We start from the raw sequence: 26,373 nt of genomic DNA, 5'->3' as shown, positions 1-26,373 counted from the left end.
GGCACAACACATTTGACTTGGGGAAAGTAATTGAATTTATTATCAAACAAATCAGAGCAAGACAATGAGAAGGAAAATAATTCCCATGAAAACACCTTCCCCTCACCCTTCCCTCCTTCCCGGGCTGAACTTTATCCTCCATTCCCTCCCCTCCCCACCCAGGGGCACAGGGGATGGGGTCACACTCAGGTCGTGTCACTGCTTCCCCCTCGAAGACAGGAATCCTTGTCCTGCTCCAGCCTGGGGCCCCTCTCACAGGACACGTTCCCTCAGGAACAGGCTGCTCCAGCGGGATCCTCACGGGCCCACAACTCCGCCAGGAGCCGCTTCCACGGCCCTGCAGGGGCTTCCCACGGGCTCGGGGCCTCTCCCCGGCACCCCCTGCTCCCGCCTGGGCTCCTGCCGGGGCTGCAGTGGGTCCTGCTCCATCCCGGCCTCAGCCGCAGCTCCCCGCGCCCTCAGGCCCCGCTCCCCCCGAGCTCCCGGCGGTTCGGGGCAGCAGCGGTTCCTTGGCCTCCAGCCCGGGCCGGGCCCAGCGCCGGGGCCGCTCCTCAGCCGAGGTTTCCGAGCGGTGCCGAGTGCAGGGAAAGGGAGGCGGCTCCGTGCCGTGTGCACAGCCCGCCCCGCGCCCGCCGCCATTGGCTGCTTCTGCCGTCACTGCGGGATCTCGCGCGCTGATTGGGCGGAGCGGGGCCAAGCCCCGCCCCGGGACCCCCCTGACCCGCCATTCCCGGGCACGGGGACCCCACCGCGCTTCCATTTCTGGGCGAACCCCCTTCCTGGGCACAGAGACCCCCTTGAACGTTCATTTCGGGGCTCCGGGACCCCCCTGAACCTCCATTTTCAGGTGCCGGGATCCCTTGAACCCCAGAACCCGGGAAGGGACGTCCCTGAACCCCATTTCCCGGGCACCGGGACCCGCTGAACCCCCATTCCTGTGAGCGGGGACCCCCCTGCACCCCCTTCCCCAGCTCCGGATCCCCTTCACGCCATTTTCTGGCACCTGGACCCCCCTGAACCCCCATTCCTGGGCACGGGGACTCCCCTGAATCTTCGTTTTGGAGGAACCGGGACCACCTTCCCCATCTCCGGGACCCTCCGAACCCCCATGTTCAGGACCGGAACCCTCTGAACCCCCAATTCCCGGGCACCGGGACCCCCCTGTACCCCCTTGTCCAGCACCAATGCCCCCCACTCCTTTTCCCGGCCCTCCTCCTCTGACAGACCCCAACCCCCGCTTTTCCTTGACTCCGGGACCCCCCTGTACCCCCTTATCCCGCACCGATGCCCCCAGACGTATTCTCTGGAATTCCCCGTCCTCTCCCCCCGCCCTCTCTCCGTCTCTTTCGCTTCCGCGTCCCAACCTGCGAGATCGGGATCTGCCCGGCGACTGATGACGTCACTAACAGATGAGCTCAGCATTGGCGAGCACGGAGTAGCTGCGCCAATGGCGGGGCGGGAGGCGGCTCTGGGGGCGGGGCCCAGCGGAGCAGCGCGATGGCTCCAGCGCTGGGTCTGGGGGCGCTCTTGGGGCTCCTGGGGCTCCTGGGGGACCCTGGGGGCGCCACGAGAGGTGAGTGGGAACCCCAAAACCGGGACCACCCTAACGGCAATTCCCGGGCACCGGGACATCTCTGAACTTCCATTTCTGGGCACAGGAACCTCCCTGAGCCCCAGTTTGGGTCCTGTGACCCCCCTCCATCCCCTTCCCCAGCACCGGGACCCCCCTGTACCCCCTTATCGGGCACCGATATCCCCCCGGACCCCCATTCCTGGGAACCGGCACCCCCTGAACCGCCGTTTTCTGGCACCGGAACCCCCTTGAACCCCGAATTTGGGGAAGGAAACTCCCTTTGAAGCCCCATTTTTGGGCACTGGGACACTCTTAAATCTCCATTTTCGGCCACAGGGACCCCCCCGCACCCTCGTCAGTGCCCTGGGACCCCCCTGCACCCCCTTTTCGGGCATCCCGCTTTTCCCAGACCCCAGACCCGCCCTTTTCCTTGACCTTCGGACCCCCAGATCTCCCAACTTTCCGTGTCCCCCCGTTTTCCGCTCCCGCCGCTTCCCAAACGGGGTCCCGGAGGGTCCCGGCCGTCCCAGGGGTCTCAGGGGGGTCTCAGGGGGATCCAATGGGATCCAGATGAATTCCCTGGAATTCCCCCTTTGCCCCGTCCCCTCCCCCAGCGCGTTCCCTCGGTCTCTTTCTCTTTCCCGTTGCCCAGGCTGCGCCTCCGGGATCCGCCCACCTCTCCCAGCCCCAGACCCCCTTTCCCTGACCCAGGACCCTGGACCCCCATTCCCCTAACCCTAACCATAACCCTTTCCCGGCTCCCAGACCCCAGTTCCCTCAACACCGGGTGTGGGAGCATCAGTGGACAGCAGGGACAAGGAACTCTGCAGAGCTGAGATATTCTAGAAACACGTGGCTTTATTACAAGGGTGGTGGGTAAAGAGGGCTTTGCCTTCAGCCACCAGCCTGGGCTGGAGGGAAGCCCCGAGAGAGAGGGAGATAGAAACAGTATGAGGTAAGGGAGATAACAGGGGGAAGGGAGGTAAGGGACCTGAGAGAGCTAGGGCAGGTAAGAGGGGAGGGGTCAGAGAGGTAAGAGGGAGACAGGACCTTACTACAATCCATTCTATCTCCTTTTGTGTTGAATATTCTAATTTACAGTGACCAGCCGGCGCGAGATACAAAACCTACAGACTTTGCATGCAGCCTATGAGAACTACTATATTACCATGTCATCCTCTATTCTAAACTCTAAAGACTACTTATGTACTTTTTTCCCTGATACCTTGTCAAGGTGGAGAGGGGCTACACCCTTGTGTCCTTTTGTTTTCTATCTCTCAGCCTATCTCCAGCTAATCCCCGCCTTCCTGCCTGCCATGATCACATCTCAAAGCTGGCCTTCATGTCTATATCACTCACAGGTTTTACATCTCCAGTATTTCTTGCCAGGCAACTATACCCACAAGCCCTTCCTGTCCCATCTTTCCCAACAACCAGGGACGCCCGGACCCCCCTTTTGTGGGCACAGGGACCCCCTGGATCCCCCATCCCGCCTCTCCCAGCCCCTTCCTTGAACCTTGGACCCTTCCCAGCTCTCCTGGTTCTGCTTCCTGACCCTTGGACGCCCCCAGACCCCCCAATCTCTGCATCCCCCCAGTTTTGCACCCTTTGCATGGGGGGTCCCAGGGGGCCTGGGAGGGTCCCTGGGGGGATTCTGGGCCCTGGGACCCCCCTGAATTTCCATCCCTGGGCACTGAGATCCCCCTGCCCCCCCTTTTCCTGCACCAGTCCTTCTCTGCACCTCGTTTCCCATCCTTCCTGGCTGCCCAAATCCCTAGACGCTCCTTTTCCTTTAGTCTGAGATCCCCCTGAACCCCTATTCCTGCTTTTCTCAGCTCTCAGTCCCCCCTTTCCTCTGCATCATGGACCCCCGACCCTTCTATTCTCGGTTGTTCCCACCTTTTGACTCCTCTTTTCTTGGCACTGGGGACTCCTGGACCCCCTTTCCTGGGACTGGGGATCCCTTGGAACCCCCATGCCACCTCTCCCAGTCCCTGCATGTTGGGAAAGATGGGACAGGAAGGACTTATGAATATGACTGCATGGTAAGAAATACTGTAGATGTAAAACCTGAGTGAAATAGGAATGAAAGCCAGTTTCGAGATGTGAGCATGGCAGGCAGGAAGACAGTGATGAGCTGAAGACAGGAAAACAAGGGAACAAGTGCATAAGAAAGAAGTCTATAGAGTTTAGAATATAAAATGACATGGTAATGTAGTATTTCTTATAGGCTGCATGCAAAGTTTGTAGGTTTTGTATCTCACGCCGGTTGGTCACTGTAAATTAGAATATTCAACACAAAAAGAGATATAATGGATTGTAACAAGAGGATCACTCTCTTCTCCTGGCTCTCCTACCCTCTTCTCTGGCCCTCTCACCCCTCTTCCCTTACTTCTCTTCTCTTAGCTCTCTTACCCTCTCGGCCAATCCCCTCTCCTCTCTCTCACCTCCCTTTCTCCTGTTTTCTCCCCACGTTTTTCCCCTGCTCCTGCCCCGTTTTTACCCCTTAGCTCTCTTCTATCTCTCTCTCCCCATTCTCTCTTTAGGGCTTTGCTCCAGCCCATGACCCTTGTAATAATAAAGTCACGTGTTTCTAGAACATCTCAGGTCTGCAAAGTTCCTTGTCCCTGCCTTCCACGGAAAAATTTCTGCACCTGCACCTCCTCCTTCTCCTTCCATAACCCTGGAACCCCTGAGCCCCCATTCCTGGACACTGGGACCCCCCTACACGCCCTTTCTTGTCCATCCCACCTCTCCCAGCCCTGCAAACCCTTTCCTTGGCCCTGGGATCCCCAAACCCCTTCCCAGCTCTCCTCATTTCCCCTTTCATTGATCCATTGTAGTAGCATCCATGGACGGCAGGGACAAGGAGCTCTGCAGAGCTGAGATATTCTAGAAACACGTGGCTTTATTACAAGGGTGGTGGGTAAAGAGGGCTTTGCCTTCAGCCACCAGCCTGGGCTGGAGGGAAGCCCCGAGAGAGAGAGGGGAGAGAGGGTAGAAGAGAGCTCAGGGGTAGAAGCGGGGGAAGAGTAGGGGGAAGAGAGCAAGCAAGAGAGTAGGGGAAAAGAGGGCGGAAAAAGCGTGGGGGAAAAGCAAGACCAAGAGCAAGCAAGAGAGGGCAAGACAGTGTAGGGGAAAAAGCAGAAGCAAGAGAGTGATCCTCTTGTTACAATCCATTATATCTCTTTTTGTGTTGAATATTCTAATTTACAGTGACCAACTGGCGTGAGATCCAAAACCTACAAACTTTGCATGCAGCCTATGAGAACTACTACATTACCATGTCATTTTATATTCTAAACTCTAATGACTATTTTTCTTATCTGTTTTCTCCCTGATGCCTTGGCAGGTGGAAGGGCTACATTCCTGAGTCCTTTTGTTTTCCTGTCCTTCAACCCATCTCCAGCTAATCACCGTTTTCTTGCCTCCCATGCCTACCTGTCAAAGCTGGCTTTCATTTCTATTGCACTCGCAAGTTTTACATCTGCAGTATTTCTTACCATACAATCATATCCATAAGTCCTTCCTGTTCCATCTTTCCCAACGATCCATGACCTCTCAACCCCCCAAATCTCTGTGTCCCCCCAGTTCTCCACTCCCTGCGTTACCTGGAAGTGGCAGTGTCAGAGCCCAGCCCGGGGGTCCCCCAGTTCATGTCCATTGGGTTTGTGGATGGGATCCCCTTTGTGCGCTACGACAGCGAGCGGGGCCGGGCGGAGCCGCTGACACAGTGGATGAAGGATGGAGCCGAGCCGGGATATTGGGATCTCCAGACCCAGATCATGGAGAGGAGCCACCACGTGGCTGCCTGGAACCTGGAGAAACTGCAGGACGAGTACAAGCAGAGCAGGGGTGCGTGGGGGGATCTGTGGGGCTGGGATGGGATCTGTGGGGCTGGAATGGGATCTATAGTTCTCAGATGTGGGTTCACAGGGCTTCAAGGAGCTGAGATGGGAATCTATTAGGATGGTATGGGATTTCTTTTGGTCCATGGGCTTGGGACATGGATTCAAGGGCTGGGATGGGATCTGTTGGGCCAGGTTGGGATCCCTGGGGTTCCATCCCATGGGGTTGGGATGTGCATCCATGGGGTCCAAGAGGCTGGGATGAGGCTCTGTGGGTCTCCATCAGACTCTGGGGCTCCATAGGGCTGGAATGGGGCTCTGTGGGGCTGAGACACAATTCCATGGGTCTCTGTGGGTACAATCCCCCCAGGTCTCCACACACTGCTGCGGCTTTATGGCTGTGACCTCCTGTCTGACGGGAGTGTCCGTGGATCTTTCCGGGATGGCTACGATGGGCAGGATTTCATCTCCTTTGATCTGGGATCCGGGAGATTTGTGGCGGCCGACGGCGCTGCTGAGATCACCAGGAGGCGCTGGGAACATGTGGGGATTGCGGCTGAGTATTGGACAAACTACCTGAAGCACGTGTGCCCGGAATGGCTCCGGAAATATGTCAGATACGGGCAGAAGGAGCTGGAGCGCAAAGGTGGGTGGGAATTTGGGATTTGGGAATGGAGGATTGGAGAACACGGTAATTCCTGTGGGAATTCCATGGGCAGATCTCACCCTCATCCCATTCCAGTAGGCGTTCCATGGACACATCTCACCCCCATCCCATTCCCTTTGAATTCCATGGGCAGATCCCACCCCCATCCCATTCCCTTTGAATTCCATGGATGCACCTCACCGTTATCCCATTCCAGAGCCCCCTGATGTCCATGTGTCCAGAAAAGAGGAACACGGGACGCTGATCTTGTCCTGCCACGCCTACGGATTCTACCCCAGGACCATTGCAGTCAACTGGCTGAAGGGGGATGAAATGTGGGATCAGGAGACGGAGTGGGGCGGGATCGTTCCCAACAGCGACGGCACCTTCCACACCTGGGCCAGGATCGAGGCGCTGCCGGAGGAGCGGGAGCAGTACCGGTGCCGGGTGGAGCATCCCGGAATGCTGGAGCCCGGGATCTTCGCTTGGGGTGAGGCTGGCAATGTGGGAGTTATTGGGAATTCCCAGATGGGGATTCTCCTTCCCCTCCTCACCATCCCGCATTTCCCAGAGCCGACATCTGGTGGGAATCTCACCGTGGTGGTCGCTGTGTCCATCATCGCTGCCATCCTCATCCTCACTGTCCTCATTGGATTCATTGTCTGGAAGCTCCAATCCGGTAACACACGGGATGGGGGTCGGGAAGGGGCACGGATCCACCCAGCACCGTTCAGGAATCCTGTGCCACTGACGCTGATCCCACTGTTTTTCCACAGGGAGGAGGGACAGGGATGGATACAACATGGCAGCCGGTGAGTCCCAGTGGTGGATCCAGCTCTGGATCCCCTCTGTGCAGATCCCAGGATGGATCCTGGGGTTAATCCTGGTGTGTGATCTGTGCTGGAATCTCATGGATCTTCTTTTTCTGCAGGAAGAGATGTGGACAACTGCAGGTGTGGAGTGGGATCAGGGTGGGATTCCAGAGAGGGATCGGGGCAGGATGGATGGACTGGGATCAGGGAGGGATTGTGGATCAGAGCAGGGATCCAGAGCAGGATCAGATGGAATTGTAGAGTGGGATTGGGGCTGGATTCTGGAGCGGGATCTGGTGGGATGGATGGGGCAGGATTGGTGAAAGATGGATGGAGCAGGATCAGGGCTGGATTCTAGACAAGAATCAGGTGGGATGGAATGGAGCAGGACTGAGGCAAGAGGGACGGGGTGGAATCAGGTAGGATTCTGGATGAAGGCAGGATTCCAATGTGGGATTAGTTGGGATAGATTGAGTGGGATCAGGTTGGGATTCCACAGAGGGATTGGGACAGGATGGATGGGGTGCAATCAGTTGGGATGGATGGAGCAGGATTGAGGGAGGATTGGGGCAGGTTCAGGTAGGATTTCGGAGCAGCTCCCGCTCTCCATGGGCTCCAGCCAGGTCCATCCTGTGGGATGGGGACAGGGACAGGGTGACACCGTGACCCTCTCTCATCCCAGCAGGAGTCACTGCCTGAGCAATCCATGGAGCTGGATCCAGCCCCTTCCTCTTCCCAGGAAAGCCAAGAGCTGCCGGCAGAGCTCATCCTGCTGCTCCCACCCACCCCACAGCTCTTGCTAATGAGTCAGTTTCCTGTTTTCCAATATTTTAAAGCCCAGATATTCCCAATGCAAGAGCCCTCTTGCAAATATTATGAAGCCACTCTGGGAGGTTTCAGGCCAACCCTCAGGCTTGATACATCTTCATGGGGTTCGTTAAATGCTGGCCAAGTGGTAGACTGTATCAGAAACTTTATGTACTTTGTGTTATGAAACTTGATGCTCTGTATGAAACTTTATATGAGAAGGCTTCCTGCACACTGCTGCTGATAAGATGCCACCGCTCCTGCTGAGGCCATGGGGACTTTACTGGCTTGAGCTGTGACAACCTCTGCCTCCATGAGGCTGATTTAGCTGTGCAATAAAGGACTTTGCTTTTACAACTGCCCATCGCCCTTGTCTTCAGTGAGGACACCCCAAAAACTCAACACACGATGACCCCAGTGACCGAGCATTGCCAAAGAGCCATCGAGGACATCCCAAGGCTGCTGCGGGCACAGCGACGTCCCGTCATCGGGGCGGTGACACCATCGGGGACATGGCTGGTGTCACTTGTCCCCTCCCCACGTGGTATTTGAGACAAATTTGGGGAATTTTCTGGGAATTTTGACTGAAACTATCCCAAATCCTGATGAGAATTCATAGGATGACGTCAATGGGGACATTTCGGGGGCACTCAACGATATTTAGAGACACTTGGGGACACTCAGAGACGTGGGGGCAGGGGGTGAATGAGCCCCCTTCAGTGCCTTGCAGGAGAGGAAGCCGACCCAGGTTATAAATTACAGTAGAAATGACAATATAAATTACAATAGAAATGACAACATAAATGACAAAATACTGGCTTTTGCATTCATGTATAGACTTTTGCATATTGTAATTGATCACAATGATTTTGATACAATACAATTTATAATTCCTTTCAGTTCCTTTTGATGAAACATAACCTATCAGTTTATGTGTGCACTGTATAGTCTACAGAAATGACATTGCAATAAATCAATTTTATGTCCTAGGCCTTAGCGAAATATTAAAACAGAGACTACATAATGCTGAAATGCTTTTATATTATAACTATTAGAACTAACTTTTATATTAAAACTAACTCAGAGAATGGTGTTGTCTCAGTTTGAAAGACAGGTGTTTGCCAGGGAAAGCCAGAGCCTCCCTTGGAATTGAGAAGCCAAACCCTCTTCCTCTGAATTATAATTTAATTCAAATTTAATTCACAATTTATAATTTGTAAATAAAGGGGCTCTTGGGCAGAGGTAAGTAGATAGGAATAACAGTTCTTTACTGGTGTGTATAACCAGGCAAACAAACACCAAGCACAGCATTAACAATAAACAGAAGCAGAACCCAGGAACAGCTTCCCTGAGCGCGGCACTTTCCCCTTTGGTGCAGTTCCGGGCACGGCCAGCAGGGGCGCTGGTGGCTCCCGGTGGGCGGGGCAGGTGCGATGATCCCCCCGCGGCTGCAGGGGGCGCTGTGGGGCGGGCTCGGGGAGCGCGCGGGAATGGCGGCTTTGTCCGAGCCGGGAAGGGATGGAAGGGATGGATCAGAAACTGCGGAGCTGTGGCTGAAGGGATGGAAGGGATGGATCAGGAACTGCGGAGCTGTGGCTGAAGGGATGGAAGGGATGGATCAGAAACTGCGGAGCTGTGGCTGAAAGGATGGAAGGGATGGATCAGAAACTGCGGAGCTGTGGCTGAAGGGATGGAAGGGATGGATCAGAAACTCCAGAGCTGTGGCTGAAGGGATGGAAGGGATGGATAAGGAACTCTGGAGCTGTGGCTGAAAATGCAGAAGGTCTCAGCAGGCAGGGGGTGCGAGCCCACAGTGTACAGAAAAGCCTCCAAGCAACCTGAAGAAGCAGCAATGGAGGGGCAGGGCTGGCCCAGCTCCAGCAGGACAGGAGGAGGTGAGCTCAGAATTCCTGGGCACACGAGCAGATGGTGGTAGATTTCCCAGGACCAGACTTGGTGGTTACAGTGAACTCCTCCCGCAGCAAGCAGCAGCCTGGCCGTCCTCTCTCTGAAAACTGAGAGTAAGAGACGGTGTAGCTGCCCCCAGCCCCCGTCCTTTTCCTGCCCCAACACTCGCAGAATCTTCCCCCTCAAGAGAATCTCCCAGAGAAAAAAAAGAAGTGTAGCCAGGTGCTACAACTGCTCTCCTTTGGCCCCTCTGTTCTATACCCAGAAGTTAGTTTAAGTGCCCGTAAGTACCCAGTAATTAGTCTTGTAGCAACTCATGGGAAAGAATTCTGTAAGTAAAAAAGAAAGAAATCTAACCCCCAACATACATCCTTCCCTAATACGGGCCCCACTCCAGTGTCAGAGCCAGGTGTCCCCCCCTGCCAGTAACTCATCTCTCAGGACTGGAAGGTGCCCCAAAAGCTCCTCAGTAACCCCATCGCCCCAAGCTCTTCATGCCAACATGTGGCTGTCTCATTGCAGAGCCCATCCCAGCCATCCCACCTCTCCCAAACACAGCCCCGTTCTTGGCAGGGCAGAGCCGCTGCCGGGGCCATCGGTGTGTGCAGGGAATCCTTTATCCCCCTCGTGCAGCTCCAAGTTCCCACGGGAAAAGCCCTGGGTTCTAAGGCTGTCCTCCTCCTCCTCAAATTCGTTTAATACCCAAGTGTGACAAGCCCGTGCCCTGTGGCAGCAGCCGGTGCCGGGACAGCCGCGGGAGCTGCGCTAATGCCCCGCGGTGCCCGGGGGGACTGAGGGGATGGGAGTTCATAAGGACCCTCCGCGGCCCTCGCTGTGCACGAGAAGGGTTTTTAGTGCCTGGGATCGATTTCCTGGAGTTTCTGGGCTCCTGGGCCTGAGGAGGCGGCAGTGGGACCCGCGGCCGGGGTTGGAAAGTTCACGGCGACCCCAGCCCAGTGCCCGAGGGCTGAGCGGAGCTGGTTGGGAACACCCCGCTCGTCTCCGCCGCTCAAAGCCGCTTCCCCAGCTCCGGCTGCCGCCTCCGCCCGGCCCTGGCGCGGTCCCGCGGGGTCACCGCTCGTCACGGAGCTGGAGGGGTTCGATGGGGCCGCGCCCCGCCCGTCCCTCGCTGTGGCTCCTTCAGTGACACCGGGCGGCCGAGACCCTGTGGTGGTGTGACTTTCATAATGAGTTTTATTGTAAGACACTTGTTCTTTGTACCCCGGTTCAGTGCAGTTCTAGTTTTAGTTCCCCTTTTGTTACAAGTTGTAAGCTTCTCCCCCAGCCTTCCCCAGATACAGCCCCTCATTGGTTTGTCTTTCCCTCCTTGGGTACCTGTCCAGCACATGTTAGGAAACCCTCCTACCCTGTCAGTCACTCCAGGACCTGTCCCCCAGGTCCAGAAGCTTCGATGGGAGATCTCTGGTGACTGGCTGGGTTGCAAGCTTTCCCCTCCTACCTCCTCTTCATTGATTGATGCCAATGCATGTTATGCCAGCAGACACTCCCCAGTTATACCCCATTGGTTGTATGTCTACCCACCCTGAGTTCCACCCACTGTATAAAACCCTCTCCCCCTTGAGATTCAGGGTCTCTCTGAGGCACTGGTCTTCGGGTGAGGGCTCCCTCCCTCCTGCCCAATAAACCTAAGTTCTAGTTAAGCCTTTGAGGGTCCCGTCTTTCTTCCTCTACCATCACAGCAGGACTGGTCGGCGCCAAGATCCCACTGACCATAGACCCTGTGGGGGCGTGTTGGGGCTGGCCGAGCGTTGGAGGACACGCAGCGCCGCAGATTGGTGCCAAACGTGGGGCTGCCACACTGCCTGTCACCGAAGCCACGTGGGGGCTGACATGGTCGGCCCGCGAATCGACGGACCCCATGCTCCAGGCTTTTTGAGAGACTGTCGCTCCAGCGCGTTCCGGAGCCTTCAGCACTTCACGTGCAGCCAGTAGAAGCAGCCCTCTAGTAGGGTGTGCTCCTGACAGAAGAGGAGAGCAGCTTTCCAGCACCAGGGAAGTTCTCCTCAGTGGAGGAGCCCCCCACACGCCGCCTTTCAACCCACGTCACCAGAGCTTAGGTGAGTGTCGCCCTGCTGTGGGCACGCTTTGGGAGACTCAGTCTTATGGCACTGTGCGTCTTTAGGGCGCTTTGCACCACACTTTAGGGACGCATCAGGCAGTTCCAGCCTGAATGGCTTAGGTTGCGTGGCCCCTGCGGGGGGGTGCTTGTTTAGTCTCTCCCTGGGAAGACTGCGCCCTCGTGGATATTTATGTTCATTTTGTTGGTGTTTTTCCCTTTTCATTTATGCATTGGTAGCTTGTTCTGTCAGGTTTTGCTACCGGCTTTATTTTCTGCGTGGCACCCTGGGTCTGAAGGTGGTGGCCTGGCCGGTTTTAAGCGTGATCAGCATTTTGTTTCAGTTTTTGCCTTTCATTTGTGCAGTTACATGGTGTGTGATTGGACAGGATACAGGAGTTCCCCTCCCAGTTCTATATGATTTGTTGTTGTATGTGTCTGTTATACCCTGAGCCACTCCCTACCTGTTCCCTATTGGTCCCATGTTCTGCCCTGCCCTGAGCTACGCCTACCCTTTTAAGCTGCTGCACCCAGGTGTTCTGGGTCTCTTCTGAGGCACGGCCCTGGGTGAAGGACCCCTTCAATAAAGCCCAGTTGCTTCATCCTCAGGAGTCCCATCTCTTCATTCACTTGCACCATAGCTGTGATTCTGAAGAATCCCCCGTGTTGCCGTGTTGCCAGGGCTGGCCGAGGCGAGCGACACAGGCAGGCACCGCGACAGAGTGGTGCCCAAAGTGGGGCAGCCAGAGAGCAGACCAAAGTCACAGCAGTGTGGTGAGCATTCCCTGAGTTCCCTGTGGAGGAGTTTTCTACCCTGGTGGATTTTCCATGGACCTGAAGATATCGTGCTGTACGGTAAGATAGGGCCACCCTTCCCCCCATAAATGTTGCTGTCTGTTATGTCAAGTTAGCCAACAGTCAGGCTAGTTATGTAAGCAGACGGAAGTGACGACATGAACGCAGGTTATATATCGCTATGCAACTTGAGAATAAACGCCATTTGCCATCCACCACATTGGTGTCTGTGAGCTCTTGGCCCGAGTAACCTGGGGTGGTTGCCATCTTGTTCCTGAACCAGGCCGCCACACCTTGGAGGAGGCAACATGTGGTGCTGAAACTCAGGAAGTTCGTCTGGACAGGTGGTAGGCAGCCAGAGCGGCTGGACCAGCCCGGCGGGGAGGACAGTCCCGGACCAGCGAGGAGGATGGAAGCCCTTGTGAAGGTCGTATTGCAGTTACATAAGAAATGGGGTATTGATTGTAAGCCTAAAGATTTTATTTCTGCCGTTACTAGGCTTTTGCAAACTGGTGTTATTGACCGACTGGTGGATATACTCCACCCAGAAGTGTGGGAAAAATGCACCAAGGCTTTAGCTGAGGATATGATGTCCTCGGGTAGTGCAAAGAACCTTAAATCGTGGGGGAGAGTTGTGCAGGCTTTGCAAAAAGCTCTACAAGAGCAAGAAACATGGAAAGCTGCTCAAAAATGTTTGTTTGCCACACCCAGGCTGGGAGCTGGGGTGACTACACAAACCATGATTGGTGGTGATCCTACTGAGTCTAGTGACTCACAAGAGCGGGAGCGCCCCTCATCGCCCTCGTGTTCACTCAGTCCTGTCCTTGAATGTTTCCCTGTCCGTGACCTGCCCATAGAACAACAAATATCATTGCGGGATGGGCCCATTGATGAGCTTCAACAAGCTATAGGTAAATTAGAGCCCAAAGGAACTTGGGACAGACCCCCACCTTATGCCCCACAAAATGGTGCCAAGCGGCAAAACGAAGGGCGGGGCACAGACATCACTAGTGGTCACAACGAGGGGCCGTCGAAAACTGTGAGCGCGCGCGAGTGGAAAGAGGAAGGAAATTGGGAGAAGGGGAACAGCAGAATTGACCTCGGAGGGGTAGGGGATGTGAGTAAAGGACAGAAGCCCAATCAGGGCACGTGCCGCAAGACATGCCCTTTTAAGGCAAGAGTCTCTGTGAGCAGAAGGCGGGGCGAGCCCAGGGGGAAAGAACACCCCGCCCATAGGAGGGGCGAGACGGGGCGGAGTCCAACAAAAAGGTACCAGAGCCCGGAACCATCCAGTCAGTCAACTTCCACCTCTGACTCAGATACAAGCTGGAGTGGTTGGCTAGACTGCTGGTCTACCACCAATTCAGACTCAGAAAGTGAGGGAGCAAGCACAGGCAAAATCAAAAATCTAATCTCCCCTGGTTTAGTCAAAAGGGAAAAAAAAGAGAAGTCCCTCTTACAAACTGGCTGAAGATACAAATTGCCTGTACCAATTGGGCTCCTCCGACCACTCTGGCATTCCCGGTCCGTGTGACGGATGGAGGGCAAAGGACTTACTCCCCTGTAAACCCCAAAGATTTACAGACAATTGTCAAAGCAATTGCAGACAAAGGCATTAGTTCCGCCACGGTCTCCACTCTCATAAATAGTGTCTTTGGAAATGATGATATACTCCCGTGTGACATAAAACAAACATGCAGATTGATTTTTGATGGAGTGGGAATGATTGTTTTTAAACAAGAGTGGGAAGATAACTGCGCAAAGCAGCTGGCCCAGGTAGCCGGAGCAGATCACCCATTGCAAGGCTCTAGATTACAACGGTTGATGGGCACAGACCTGACAATGATCACCCCCCAAGCACAGGCTCAGAATTTACAAGGAGGCAAGGTTACAGCAACCACCCGGGCAACCAGAGAAGCCATCTGCATGGCTTGTAGAGTGATAGCCAAGCTGCCGCCATGGTTCCCAATAAAACAAAGTGAGAGTGAGAGTTTTACCCAATTTGTAGACCAACTCGAGGTGGCGTTTGACTCCTCGGCCTTACCCATGGAGGCAAAAGGCCCGGTTGTAGCAGAGTGTCTACGCCAGGAATGTAATTTGGCTACTAAAGAAATTTTGCGATCATTACCAGCCAGATCGAGTATCGCAGCCATGATTAAGCATGTTGCAAAAGAAGAACATTTAGCCCCAATCCAGGCAGCCGTTTGCACCGCGATAGCTAATGTGATGGCGTGCTTTAAATGCAGCCAGATGGGCCACGCCGCGCTAAACTCTCCCCAGTCGGACGGCCCACCACCATCCCTCATCCCATGCGAAAACCAGACAGGGGACCATGTTGGGCTTGTGGGAAAAAGGGACACCTTTACAGGGAATGCAGAACCAAGACCCAGGGAAACGGGAGGGGGAGGGGCAGTCGGGCCGCACACAGCCCCCTCCCACCTGGGATGTGAGGCAGCCCAGTTACACCAACCCCAGACAGGGCGGGGAGCTCCCAAACCCATTACCCACCCAGGAGACAATATATTTCATGGCCCACCCGACAGCCCAGCTAGATTCGACTACATCCTCGAAACAGCAAGAGTTCCTCCCCGGGAGCGAGACCCCTGGGTGGCCCTGGCAGTAGAATGTAACAATCCTCCTATAGTGTGTGGGATTTGCTGCCTCTGAGACTCCTCAGTGCCACCTTGCAATTCCCCTTGCATGAATGACATCGCCATCAGCGTCCCCTTTTTGATTGACACCAGAGCAGATGTCACAGCTATCCCAGAGACAAATTGGCCTCCGCTCTGGAACCTGGAAGAAGCCCCCAAGGTAGGCGGAGTAGGAGGATTGTCCCGAGCCTGAAAAAGCACTCTACTAATAGTGATAATGCTCCATACGGAGAAAGGGCCTGAGAAAACTGTCATGCTTTTTCCTTATGTCATGTGAGGAGTCCCACCCCTGTTAGGGAGGGACGCCCTAGCCCAACTAAAAGTCAGAGGGACAAATTTATGCTGAGGGCCACTGCTGCGCACCCACCCCCACCAATCAAATTAACATGGAAATCATCTGACCCGGTGTGGGTTGAGCAGTGGCCCCTGTCAGAGCCTCGAATGACGTCCCTTCTTGAATTACTTGACCGTGAGTTACAACGAGGCCACACAGAGCCCTCCACCAGCCCGTGGAATACCCCGGTTTTTGTGATACCCAAACGAAGCGGCGAAGGTTTTCGCCTCCTTCACGATTTGCATGAAGTGAATATAAAATTCAGCCAATGGGTCCCGTTCAGACACTGCTGCCTGTGAATTCTATGATACCAGAAGGACAACCCTGTGCAGTGCCTGACATTAAAGACTGTTTCTTTTCGATACCCCTACATGAGGAAGACAAAGAGCGATTTGCTTTTTCTGTTGTGTTCTCAAATGATCAGCGCCCTAACTTGTGCTTCCAGTGGGAAGTGTTACCCCAAGGCATGGTTAACTCTCCCACCATTTGTCAAATTACAGTAGACCGAGCACTGGCACCATTTCGGCACACTGACCCAATTGCAACCATTGTCCTGTATATGGATGACATTCTGATCGCCGCGCCATCCGCAGGTCAGGTAGACCAATTAGTGTCAACAGTCTCACAAACATTAAAAGCAAGTGGCTTTGAGATCGCAAGCAAAAAAATAAAGAGAGGACCCTGTGTAACCTTTTTAGGAGTGCAGATTACAAACTCCTGCGTGACTCCTCCACAAATTAGAATTCGCCGGAGCATCAAAACACTCCATGACATGCAGCAGTTAGTAGGATCTTTACAGTGGATCTGAAACATCGTTCTGATTCCACCAGAAGTCATGTCTCTGCTGTATGACCTTCTAAAAGGAAAGCAGCCGTGGGAACAGAAAGCCTTAACTCCGGAAGCATCAAACTCACTCGACTTCTTTGAACAGCAGATATCCTCAAGCACACTTGCCAGATGGAATCCAGGCATACCACTTGACTTGTATGTACATTTCACAGAAGGAGAGGGGGTAGAAGCACTAGCCCAGGGGCCTCCCGAGAAGGCCAAACCCATACAGTGGGTATCATGGGGAAACCTTCACGCGTGTTTTCCCCAGGAGTTGAATGCCTTGGCAACCTTATTATGAAAGGTAATAAGCTCGTCCTGAACCACTTGGGAATTGAACCTGCAAAGATATACTTACCTTTCCGCAAACAGCTTCCCATTCTGTTGGTAGCAATGTCAGAACATCTGGCCCTAGCCCTCGTTGGGTTTGCTGGAGAGATCCGATATGCCACCAAGCCCCCATGGACTGAGCTGTTAGCAATTGTAGACATTGACCTCCCGCCAAAAGTCATGGACCGACCCCTTCCAGGACCAACGGTTTTTCACAGACGCATCCTCAACAACCTTGACTGCGGCAGCGTTATGGCAGTCGGAAGAACAATGGCACTGTGTCAAGATGACAGATCACACACTCTCAGCTCAACAGTTGGAAGCATCAGCCTTAGTGGTAGCCTGCGGACTGTTCACGAAGGAACATCTTAATATTGTGACCGACTCAATGTTTGTGGCCAAGCTCAGCTTAGCGATGGCAAGGCCTGGAGTAGCGGCGTCCACGACTGCTGTAATGATAGAGGAAGCACTCCTCTCCCGAGAAGGCACCGTGTCGGTCATTCATGTCAACAGCCATAACCCAATTAAGGGATTTTTTCAGACTGGCAATGATAAAGCTGATGCCATGGCAAAAGGACTGTGGACACTCAGAGACGCCCATCAGCTGCACGAAACACTCCACACTGGAGCTAAAGCGTTAGCAAGAAAGTGCGGGGTTTCCATCGTCGATGCAAGACACATCGTAGCTACTTGCCCTCACTGTCAGAAGGCAACACTGTGGTCCAGTGGAATTAACCCCAGAGGCCTTAAAGCTTCTGAAATATGGCAGATGGATTTCACGCTCTGCCAGCTGCTTAAGCCCAGAGCCTGGTTGGCAGTGACCGTAGACACACACAGAGGAATGATTGTGGCCATGCAACACCCAAAAACCAACTCCAAAGCGACCATCCAGCACTGGCTGACCCCCATGGTGTGGCTGGGTATTCCAACTCAGATTTTAACAGATAATGGCCCAAACTTTGTCTCCAAATCAATCCGACATTCGCCTCCAAGTGGAACATTACATTAGTACATGGTATCCCGCACAACAGCACAGGACAGGCCATAGTAGAGCAAGCTAATCAGACTCTGAAAGCTAAAGTAGAAATGTTATCTAAGGCAGAAGGCTTTGCAAATGTCGTCCCTCCAGGAGACCAGGCACGCTTGCTAGCCACGGCGATGCTAGCGCTGAATCAGTTTCCCAGGGAAGATGAGACAAAAAGTCCAGCCCAAAAACATTGGGCTGTTCAGTCACTAGAGGAAGGCCCACCAGTCACAATCAGAAATGAGCTGGGAGAATGGGAACAGGGATGGCAGTTGGTCTTAACAGGGCGAGGTTATGCCGCTGTTGAGAAAGAAGGCAAAATTAAATGGTGTCCGCTTAAGTCCATTAAACCAGAGCTGAGGGATAAAACTAATGAAAACTGTGTTTCTCTCCACAGGATTTGTGGATGTCCTCGTAACCCATATGCCCCAGCCAGGGAAGAGGATGACAGGCCAATATACACCTTGAAGACATCAGAGGCCTCCATGTCAGTAAGAATCAGGCAGTATCGATGCCTTTGTGTCATCCTGCTTCTAGGGCTAGTTGCCACAACACAGGCCGAACCAGAGCCACACCCTTACTGACCTTTCTGATGGCTTCTCCGAAATCCGACAACAGGTAATTAGAGATAGTACCGTGACTGGTGCCCCCAGTTTTTATGCAGGGCTCGCAGACATTCTCTACCCACATGTGCAGCCCTTGAAGCCCGGAGGCATGCCAGTGTGAGGGACATATTGGTGCCCTAGCTCAAATCCTGGGAAGAGTTATTGTAATTACCCAGGATATTGGTTCTGTGGATACTGGGGGTGCGAAACCATTGTGACATCTGATAGATAGAAGCCAGTCAGAGATAACGAGTATTTGAAAGTAACGTGGGCCCCAGATGGATGCCGACATCCCAAATTTGCAATGGATGGAATGAAATATGAAAGAGGCACTTGCTCTCGGCTAAAGATAACAGTTTTACGGCCAGACGATACAAGCTGGGCCGTAGGAAAAATGTGGTTGGTGTTCATTCATAAATGGGGCCAAGACCCTGGGCCCGTAACACAGATAGTCCAATCTCTGCCTCAAGAGCCCAACCTGGTAGGACCCAACTGTGCCCTAATGAGAAAAACATTAAAACAAAAACTCAGTTCTACCCTCACCCCCACCTTGTTTAGCTCTCTGCCGACCCGTTTGAATGTACACGAGACAACCCCTTATGCATCATTTTCTCGCATGCTAGATGCCGCTTTTATATCATTAAACCAGTCTAACCCAAACCTCACTAACTCCTGCTGGTTGTGTTATGACACTAAACCCCCATTTTATGAGGGCATTGCTATCAATGCCTCCTTGGTTTACTCGAATGACCCCAACTCAGTTGAATGCAAATGGAACACCTCCCAAACAGGTATTACTCTTACCCATGTCACTGGCCTGGGTACATGCGTCGGTAACACAGCCATAACAGAACAAAGTAAAAGTATTTGTGCGGCCATTGCCACGGTCGATAAGAGCCACAAATGGGCCATTCCGACAAGACCCGGAATATGGGTTTGTCACCGCACTGGAGTCACCCCCTGCTTGCTCGTTTCTGACTTTAGTAATGCTAACGACTTTTGTGTCCAAGTTGTGATTATTCCTAGGGTCCTATACCGTTCCAAGGAGGAGCTAAGCCTCCATGTGGAAAAACTCGACCAACTTCAGAAAAGAGAACTACTAACAGGAGTGACCATAGCTGTGCTGCTCAGCCTCGGAGCAACAGGCACCGCCACAGGTGTCTCTGCTCTTGCGACCCAACAACGAGGACTATCACAGTTGCAAATGACAATTGATGAGGACTTGCAAAAAATCGAAAGGTCTACTCCTTTTTAGAAAAATCATTGTCCTCACTCTCAGAGGTTTCTTACAAAATAGATGAGGACTGGATCTCTTGCTCAGGCAGCAAGGGGGTCTCTGTGCTGCCCTAAGGGAAGAGTGCTGCTTCTATGCGGACCACACCAGAGTGGTTATAGACTCGATGGCCAAACTGAGGGAAAGACTGGCCCAAAGAAGAAAAGACAGAGAGGCCCAACAAGGATGGTTTCAACCGCTTTTTAACCAGTCCCAGTGGCTGACCACCCTGGTGTCTACCCTGATCGGGCCAATTGTGAGGCTCTTGTTGGTATTAATTTTTGGCCCATGTGTTCTGAATAGTCTTGTGTCATTTGTCAGAAGCCGTTTAGAGAGAGTCAACATTATGTTAGTGGAGCATCAGCAACTGCTTTAAACAAGAGCTCTCAACAGTTATTTGTTTCACAGTTTAAAAGCGTTATGCCTGAGCTTTTTATATGTTTGCGTATACAGTTAATCATAGGGGAGAGGGGAAATGCGGTAGACAGGGACAAGTGAACGGAAGATATCGCGCTGTACGGTAAGACAGGGCTACCCTTCCCCCATAAGTGTTGCTGTCTGTTATGTTATGTCAGCCAACAGTTAGGCCAGTTCCATAAGCAGAAGGAAGTGACGACACAAACACAGGTTATATATTGCCATGTAACTCGTGAATAAACGCCATTTGCCATCCACCATATTGGTGTCTGTGAGCTCTTGGCCCGAGTGACCTGAGGTGGTCGCCGTGCCGTTCCCAAACCAGGCTGCCACACATCGGAGGAGGCAACAGACCCCTCGGTGCTGCCCCGACCAGCCCTCGGTTCTGCTCTTTTAGTGTTGGGGAGCGGCCACTGCCAGTGTGGTTTTTGTTATTTTTTATTCTATTCTCTACTGCCGCTGCTTCTCGCCACTCTCGGTGCAGTTCTTCCATGACACGGGCGGCGCAGAACCCTCGGTGCGGTTCTTTTCTTGTATTTTATTCTATTCTCCATGTTCAATTCTATTCACACCTTGCACCCGCCTCGGCGCTGCCCTTCTGCTCACACCCGGCAGTGCCCGTCCCGTGGTGCGGCTCTTCAGTGACACCGGGCATAGGGGACCCCCCGGTGTAGCTTTTTTATTCTATTTTACTCTATTCTCTCTATTTTATTGTGTTCACCCCCTGCCTGTGCTTCGGTGCAGCTGCTTCAGACGCGAGCGGGGGAGATGCCCTTGGTGCAGCTCTTTGATTGCATTTTAGTCTTTTCTCTCCATTTTAGTCTCTTCTTTCATTCCCACCTCGCCCGTCTCGCCGAGCGACTCCTCCATGGACCCGGGGCGGCACAAACCCCTCGGGGCGGCTCCAACAGGGCCCCGCCCGCCGCCGCTCCCCGAGGCCTCCCCGCTGCTCCCCGGGGATCGGACACCGCAGGCGGCCCCGGCTCCTTCCTCTTCCTCTTCTTCCTCCGGGCGGGATTGAGCCCCCGCCGCCGCCCGGCTCCTTCTGCCGCTCCTGCCCGGCACGAACCGGCGGTGCCGCTGACGGGGCCGCAGCGCGGCTGCCCCGGGACTGCCCCGCGCCTCAGGGCCGGGCCGAGGAGTGACCGCACGGCTGGGGAGGGACCCCGCTGGACAGGGCAGGGTCTGACCCCATGGACAGATCCCACGCCGCAGCAGGGCAAGGCTTCCTGTCCCTAAAGGGGGAAGCAGCGGCACAAACTGACCGTAACTCCCATCCCTTCTCCCTGCACCGCTAGGCAGAGGAGGGAGGGAACCGGGAATTGTGGTGAATTTTCACATTCGTCGTTATGAAGCAGAGTCACGAGTGGAGCTCCTCCTTCAGCTTCAAACGGGGGAATCCAACTTGGGCTCTGGGATTTCCATAACCTCAAGGTGTTACTTGGTACTGGACACTTTAGTTTAGGCAAGATGAGGCCCTTCTGCAGCAATGTCTCTCTGTTTATTGTCTTTTTCCCCCCAGCCCTTGTCCCCCTCCCGGAGGTTTGCAGGAGGAGCCGTCCCACAGCCCTTCCTGCCCCGGCACCCGCGGCCGCTCCGGTGCCGTCAGGCCCCGGCTCCAAGGGAAACCACAAACCCCTCTGGAAATAAACCCGCTCTGGGGGAAAACCCTGCACGGGGATTGAATCCCACGGACAGCCAGGGCTGAGACTTGGAGATTCCAAATGCTCCAAGGGGCCGGAGGGAACCGCGCTGGGGCCTCGGGGCCTCCCTGGCGGCACCTCCGAGACCCCCGAGCAGAGCGACCCCTCCCGCCCCCCAAAATCCACAGGTTTGGGTCAGCTGAGGAAAAGAGCTGGAAAAAGGGACTGGAAAGGGGGTGGACCCCGAGGGGACCCTCAGCCATCGCCCCAAAAGGAAGAGTTTTCTGCAGGAAAGCTTCCAGAAACCTGGAAGAAGCCGGGGATGAGGAGGGGACTCAGAGCCTAATTGGGGAGAAAAGTTTAATTGGGGCAAGGAAAATCTTATTGTGAGGAGAAAATGTGAATGGAGGGGATTTGAATGGGAGGGGATGATTTGAATTGGGGAGAGAAAATGAAGTGGGGGAGGATCCCCCAGCCCTCGGCTGTGCCCTGAAGGTGCTGCCAGAGGTTCCCCTGCTCTGACCCCCCAGGCTGGGGATGCGGAGCTGCCGCTGCACCCCGGGAATGTCTCAGGATAGAAACTCCATTCAAGCTTTTATGGTCCCAGTCACTCCCAATAAGGTCCCAGTTGTCCCCAACATGGTCCCAGCTCCTCCCAGTCATGCCCTGTATGGTTCCTTTCACTCTCAATCCCTCCCAGTAGGAGTCCAGTATGGCCCCAGACACTTCCAGTATGAACCCACTCACTCCCAGTCACTCCCTCTAGGATGTCATTTGGCCCCATTGTGGTCCCAGCTGCCCCAAGCATGATCCCAGAATGAGTCCAGTCACCCCCAGTATGATCCCAGTAACTTCCAGACACTCCCAGTATGAGTCTGGTTTGATCCCTGTCACTCCCTGTATGATCCCTGTCATGCCCAGATCCTCCCAGTATTATTCCAGTCACTCCAAGTGTGACCTTGTCGGTCCCAGTACGATCCCAGTATGACCCCAGCTGCCCCCTGCATCTTTCCAACTGCGCCCTTTCACCACTGTTACGGTTCCAGTCACTCCCAGTATGATTCCAGTCAGTCCCAGTACGATCCCAATCATGCCCAGTATATGCCAACAGCACCGAGTTGCCCTCAGCATGTTCCCAGTAGTCCTCAGTGTGGTCCCAATAAATCCCAGTATGATCCCTTGTGCCCCAATTCTGGTCCCGCTGGGTCCCAGCCCTGGTATATCCTGGTGTTCCAGTCTGTCCCAGTCCATCCCAGCTTGTCACATTCCATCCCAGTCCCTTCCCAGCAGCCGCCGCTGTTTCCCGGATCCTGCGCCCCCCCGCCCCCGAAAGCTGCCCCCGCACCCCCCAAGATGCTGACGGGGATCGGGGGCTTCGTGTTGGGCTTTGTCTTCCTGGGGCTGGGGCTGGGCCTCTGCCTGTGCAAGAAGGTGAGGGGGGGTCCCGGGGGTTGTGTCCCCCCTCCCCCAGAGCGTGTGTGCCCCCCCCCCCCCCAGGGCCCCCCAGCCCGGTGTCACCCCCTTTTCTCTGCCCACAGAGCTCCTGAGCCACCGGCAGCCGCAGCCCCTCCCCGTGGCCTCGGGCCCGGCCGGGACCCCCCGCTCCGTCCCCGAGATGATTTTGGGAGCCTCATGTGTCCCCCCAGCCCCGCTGTCACTGTGTCCCCGCCCAGCTGCTCCCAGTGTTCCCAATAAAGCTTCCCAGTTTATGGGGGGACCTGCTGCCGTTTATGGGGGGCTCAAGGGAGAGACTTGGAGGGACCGTGATTGGGGGAAGGGGGTAGAAAGGGACCCAGGGCGGATCAGGAATGGGGACCCCCGTGTGTTCCCCCCTGTGTCACCCCGCTCTGGGGGGGCCTTGGGAAGCACCTGGACCACAGCACAGCACCCAGTGAACCCCAAAATGTGCCGGGACCCCCCAAAGCCACCAGGGAAATTTTAGAAGGGGGCGCGTGGGGGGCGCCCAGGCCGGGCCCAGAGCCCAGTGCTGCCCCAGGCCGACCTGCCTCGGCTCTGGGGATTAGAAAGGAGGAGGAGTGGGACCCCTCCTAATGCAATTTTGGGGGTCCCAGCCAGCCCCTTCCCCCACTCTTTCAGGTCCCAGCTACCTCTTTTCCCCCTCTCTTCCACAGCCTTCCCCACTGCCCTCCAATCCACCACCCCTGTCCCCATGTTTGGTTTTGGGGGGGTTCCAGGCCCCTCCTGCTCAGTCTGGGGGTCCCATCCACCCCTTTCCCTTAATTCAGGCAGTTCCTGGCAGCTTTTTCCTGGGAGGAATCCCTGAGTTTGGGGATTTTTGGGGTGCAGTTTTGGAGAGGGACAGCTCTGTCTGGGCTTTCCCCTCCCTGTTGTGGCCTCTCAGCTGCCCCCAACACCCTGGGGCTGCAGGTCCAGGTCAGGGGCTCCTTGAGCAGCTGCCCCAGAACCTCCACCCGTGTTGCAGCCTGTTTTTATTGTGTTTTCAACTGCAGCTCAGTTTCAATGGTCAGTTCTATAACACCCGCCCCTATTTGTATTGTTCTTTATCTCTAATGGATTGTGTTATTTATCTCTAATGGATTGCCCCTTTCCCCCTGTGTTGTTGGTTGTGCCCTGGTTGTCTATCTTCCCTAGACCTGCCCTGCCCTCCTCCTACAGAATTGTCAATCCTTCCCTAACCCTGACCCTTCTTCCAGACTGTTCCCTTTCAATGCCCCAGCCTTCCACGCCCTAGTGGTTAGTTTGGGCTGTTCCCTCCCCTTGTGTTCTTTCACTGGTCTATGTATTGTACTCCTGCCTTGTGTTCCTCCCCCATGTGACCCTTATTGCTTGGAAACTGTGTCCTCTCCCAAGACCTCCCCCGCTTATAAGCCTCTGCCAGCCCAGGTTCTGCCCCCTTTTTCTGTCCCCGACCCTCCGGGGAATAAACACCTTGGGAAATCACACAGGAGGCCTCTCCCTGTTCCTTGTCCCTGCCCATGGACACAACTTCCATCTGTGCCCCGCAGCTGCTTCGTGCTACAGCCACAGCCACACCCCGGATGGCGTCAGCCCTGGGGGGGGCGGCCACTCTTGGGGACGGTGCCGGGAGCAGCTGGGCAGAAGAACTCCGGCCTCAAGTCACACCAGGGTCTCCCAGCACAGCCAGAGCCGCTGGGCCTGGGGTCCCCAAAGCCTCAGCAAGCCCCAAGGCCCTCCCAGGAACCCTCAGCTCCCTCAAACTCAGCATCCCCCACAGCCCCTGCAAGTTCCCCCCATGGCACCGGCCATGGCCATGTCCCCACATGGCACAGGCCATGTCCCACCCTGTCCTCACCCATGGCTGTCTCCCCACAATGTTTCCATCCCTGTCATTGTCCCCCACGTCCTCATCTGTACCCGTGTTCCCCCCGTGTCCCCATGAATGACCATGTACCCCCCAAATATCCATGTGTCCCCATGTCACTCTCCATGTCCATGTCCCCTGTCATCCCAACCATGTCTTAGTTCCATGTCTTTATTTTTACCACAGTGTTGGATATTTTAAATGAAGAGAAATGAAAAGCAAATGAAGGCCAAAAGAAAAGGATTTCCCTGTCTGGGCCAGCTGAGGATCCACATGCTTAGATGGGAGGGAAGTACCATTTTTGGAGGGGTTTCCACCGCAATCTCCAAAATCTTGGTCTTTGCCCCAGATCATCACCATTTGGCTGTGGAAGACACTCTTGGGCAATAGGAAATCAAAATCATGGAATCCCTGAGGTTGGAAAACACCTCCAAGACTATCCAGTATTTATTGATGCCCCCATGTTGGAGTTGAGACGGCCATGAACTCAGAGTGCTTCAAAAAAACTTCAGAGGCCTTCAAGTATCAGCACCTTGTTATCTAGAAGTTCTTCATACCTTTTCTATGTAGCAATCCTCCAGGCAGCTCCACACAGCTCAGGCTCTTTCTCTCCTTCTTCTCTCTTTCTTTGGCAGTTCCAGCTCACTGCTTCCTGTCCCTACAAAAGCCACTTAACTCTGTCTGTCCCTCATGCAGTGGCTCACCTTATCTGTCCCTTGCCCAGCCTCCTGTCCCTTCCTCCTCACAGCACGGCCAGCAGATGCCAACTGACTCTCTACCAACTAACTCACTTTTGTATCACACCCATAGCTGTGAGGGCAAGGCTGTTCTCACTCTTCAGTAATTAACACAGCTGCAATATATAGGGGCAGGATTGCCCTTAGCACTACATCTGTCTCCCCATACCCCCAGAAGACAGAATTGAACACAAAAGATTTTCTGGGGTTGAAAGACAACAAGTCTGCTCCCCCCAAGGAATTCCCAATGTCCGTCTGTGTCCCGATGGATGTTCCTGCCCCCGTGTTCATCCAGGTGCCCACAGGGATTCAGGAACCAGTGCAGCCCCCCCAGCCAGGTGTCTTCCCAACACGGATCACCAGGACCACGGATCACCAGGGCTCTGCCCAACGGGGTCACTGGGGATCATCCAACGCCGATCCTCCCATGGGGGATGGAGCTGGAGCAGCGCACGAAGCTCTTCCCGCACTCGGGGCACTCGCGGGGCTTCCCTTATGGTGCCTCTGTTGGTGTCTGGTCAAGTGAGAGCTCCTGGAGAAGCTCTTCCCACACTCAGGACACTCGTAGGGCCTCTCCCCGGTGTGGATGCGCCGGTGCACAGTGAGGTGTGAGTTGTGCTTGAAGCCCTTCCCACAGTCGGGGCAGCGGAAGGGCCTCTCCTCTGTGTGAATCCGCTGATGTTTGAGGAGATCAGAGCTGGTCTGAAACCTCTTCCCACACTCAGGACACTCGTAGGGCCTCTCCCCAGGGTCTGGGAAAG

The 26,373-nt window shown here is 54.6% G+C and overlaps 1 protein-coding gene across 1 annotated transcript; it reads left to right on the top strand.

The window, feature by feature from the left end:
- Positions 1-1,488: 1,488 nt before the first annotated feature.
- LOC310923728 (class I histocompatibility antigen, F10 alpha chain-like) lies at positions 1,489-7,721 on the top strand. Its single transcript, XM_083885648.1, has 8 exons — positions 1,489-1,573; positions 5,165-5,428; positions 5,792-6,067; positions 6,285-6,557; positions 6,639-6,746; positions 6,844-6,879; positions 6,999-7,020; positions 7,565-7,721. The coding sequence occupies exons 1-8, from the start codon at positions 1,498-1,500 to the stop codon at positions 7,680-7,682; spliced, it is 1,173 nt and encodes a 390-aa protein (XP_083741774.1). The 5' UTR covers positions 1,489-1,497; the 3' UTR covers positions 7,683-7,721.
- The last annotated feature ends 18,652 nt before the right edge of the window (positions 7,722-26,373 follow it).

Source organism: Zosterops lateralis (assembly GCF_965231275.1).
Source record: "Zosterops lateralis genome assembly, contig: HAP1_HAP1_SCAFFOLD_237, whole genome shotgun sequence".
NCBI classification, from domain to species: domain Eukaryota; kingdom Metazoa; phylum Chordata; class Aves; order Passeriformes; family Zosteropidae; genus Zosterops; species Zosterops lateralis.
The sequence above is the reverse complement of the archived record's forward strand: the minus strand, read 5'-3'. Positions and strand labels throughout refer to the sequence as shown.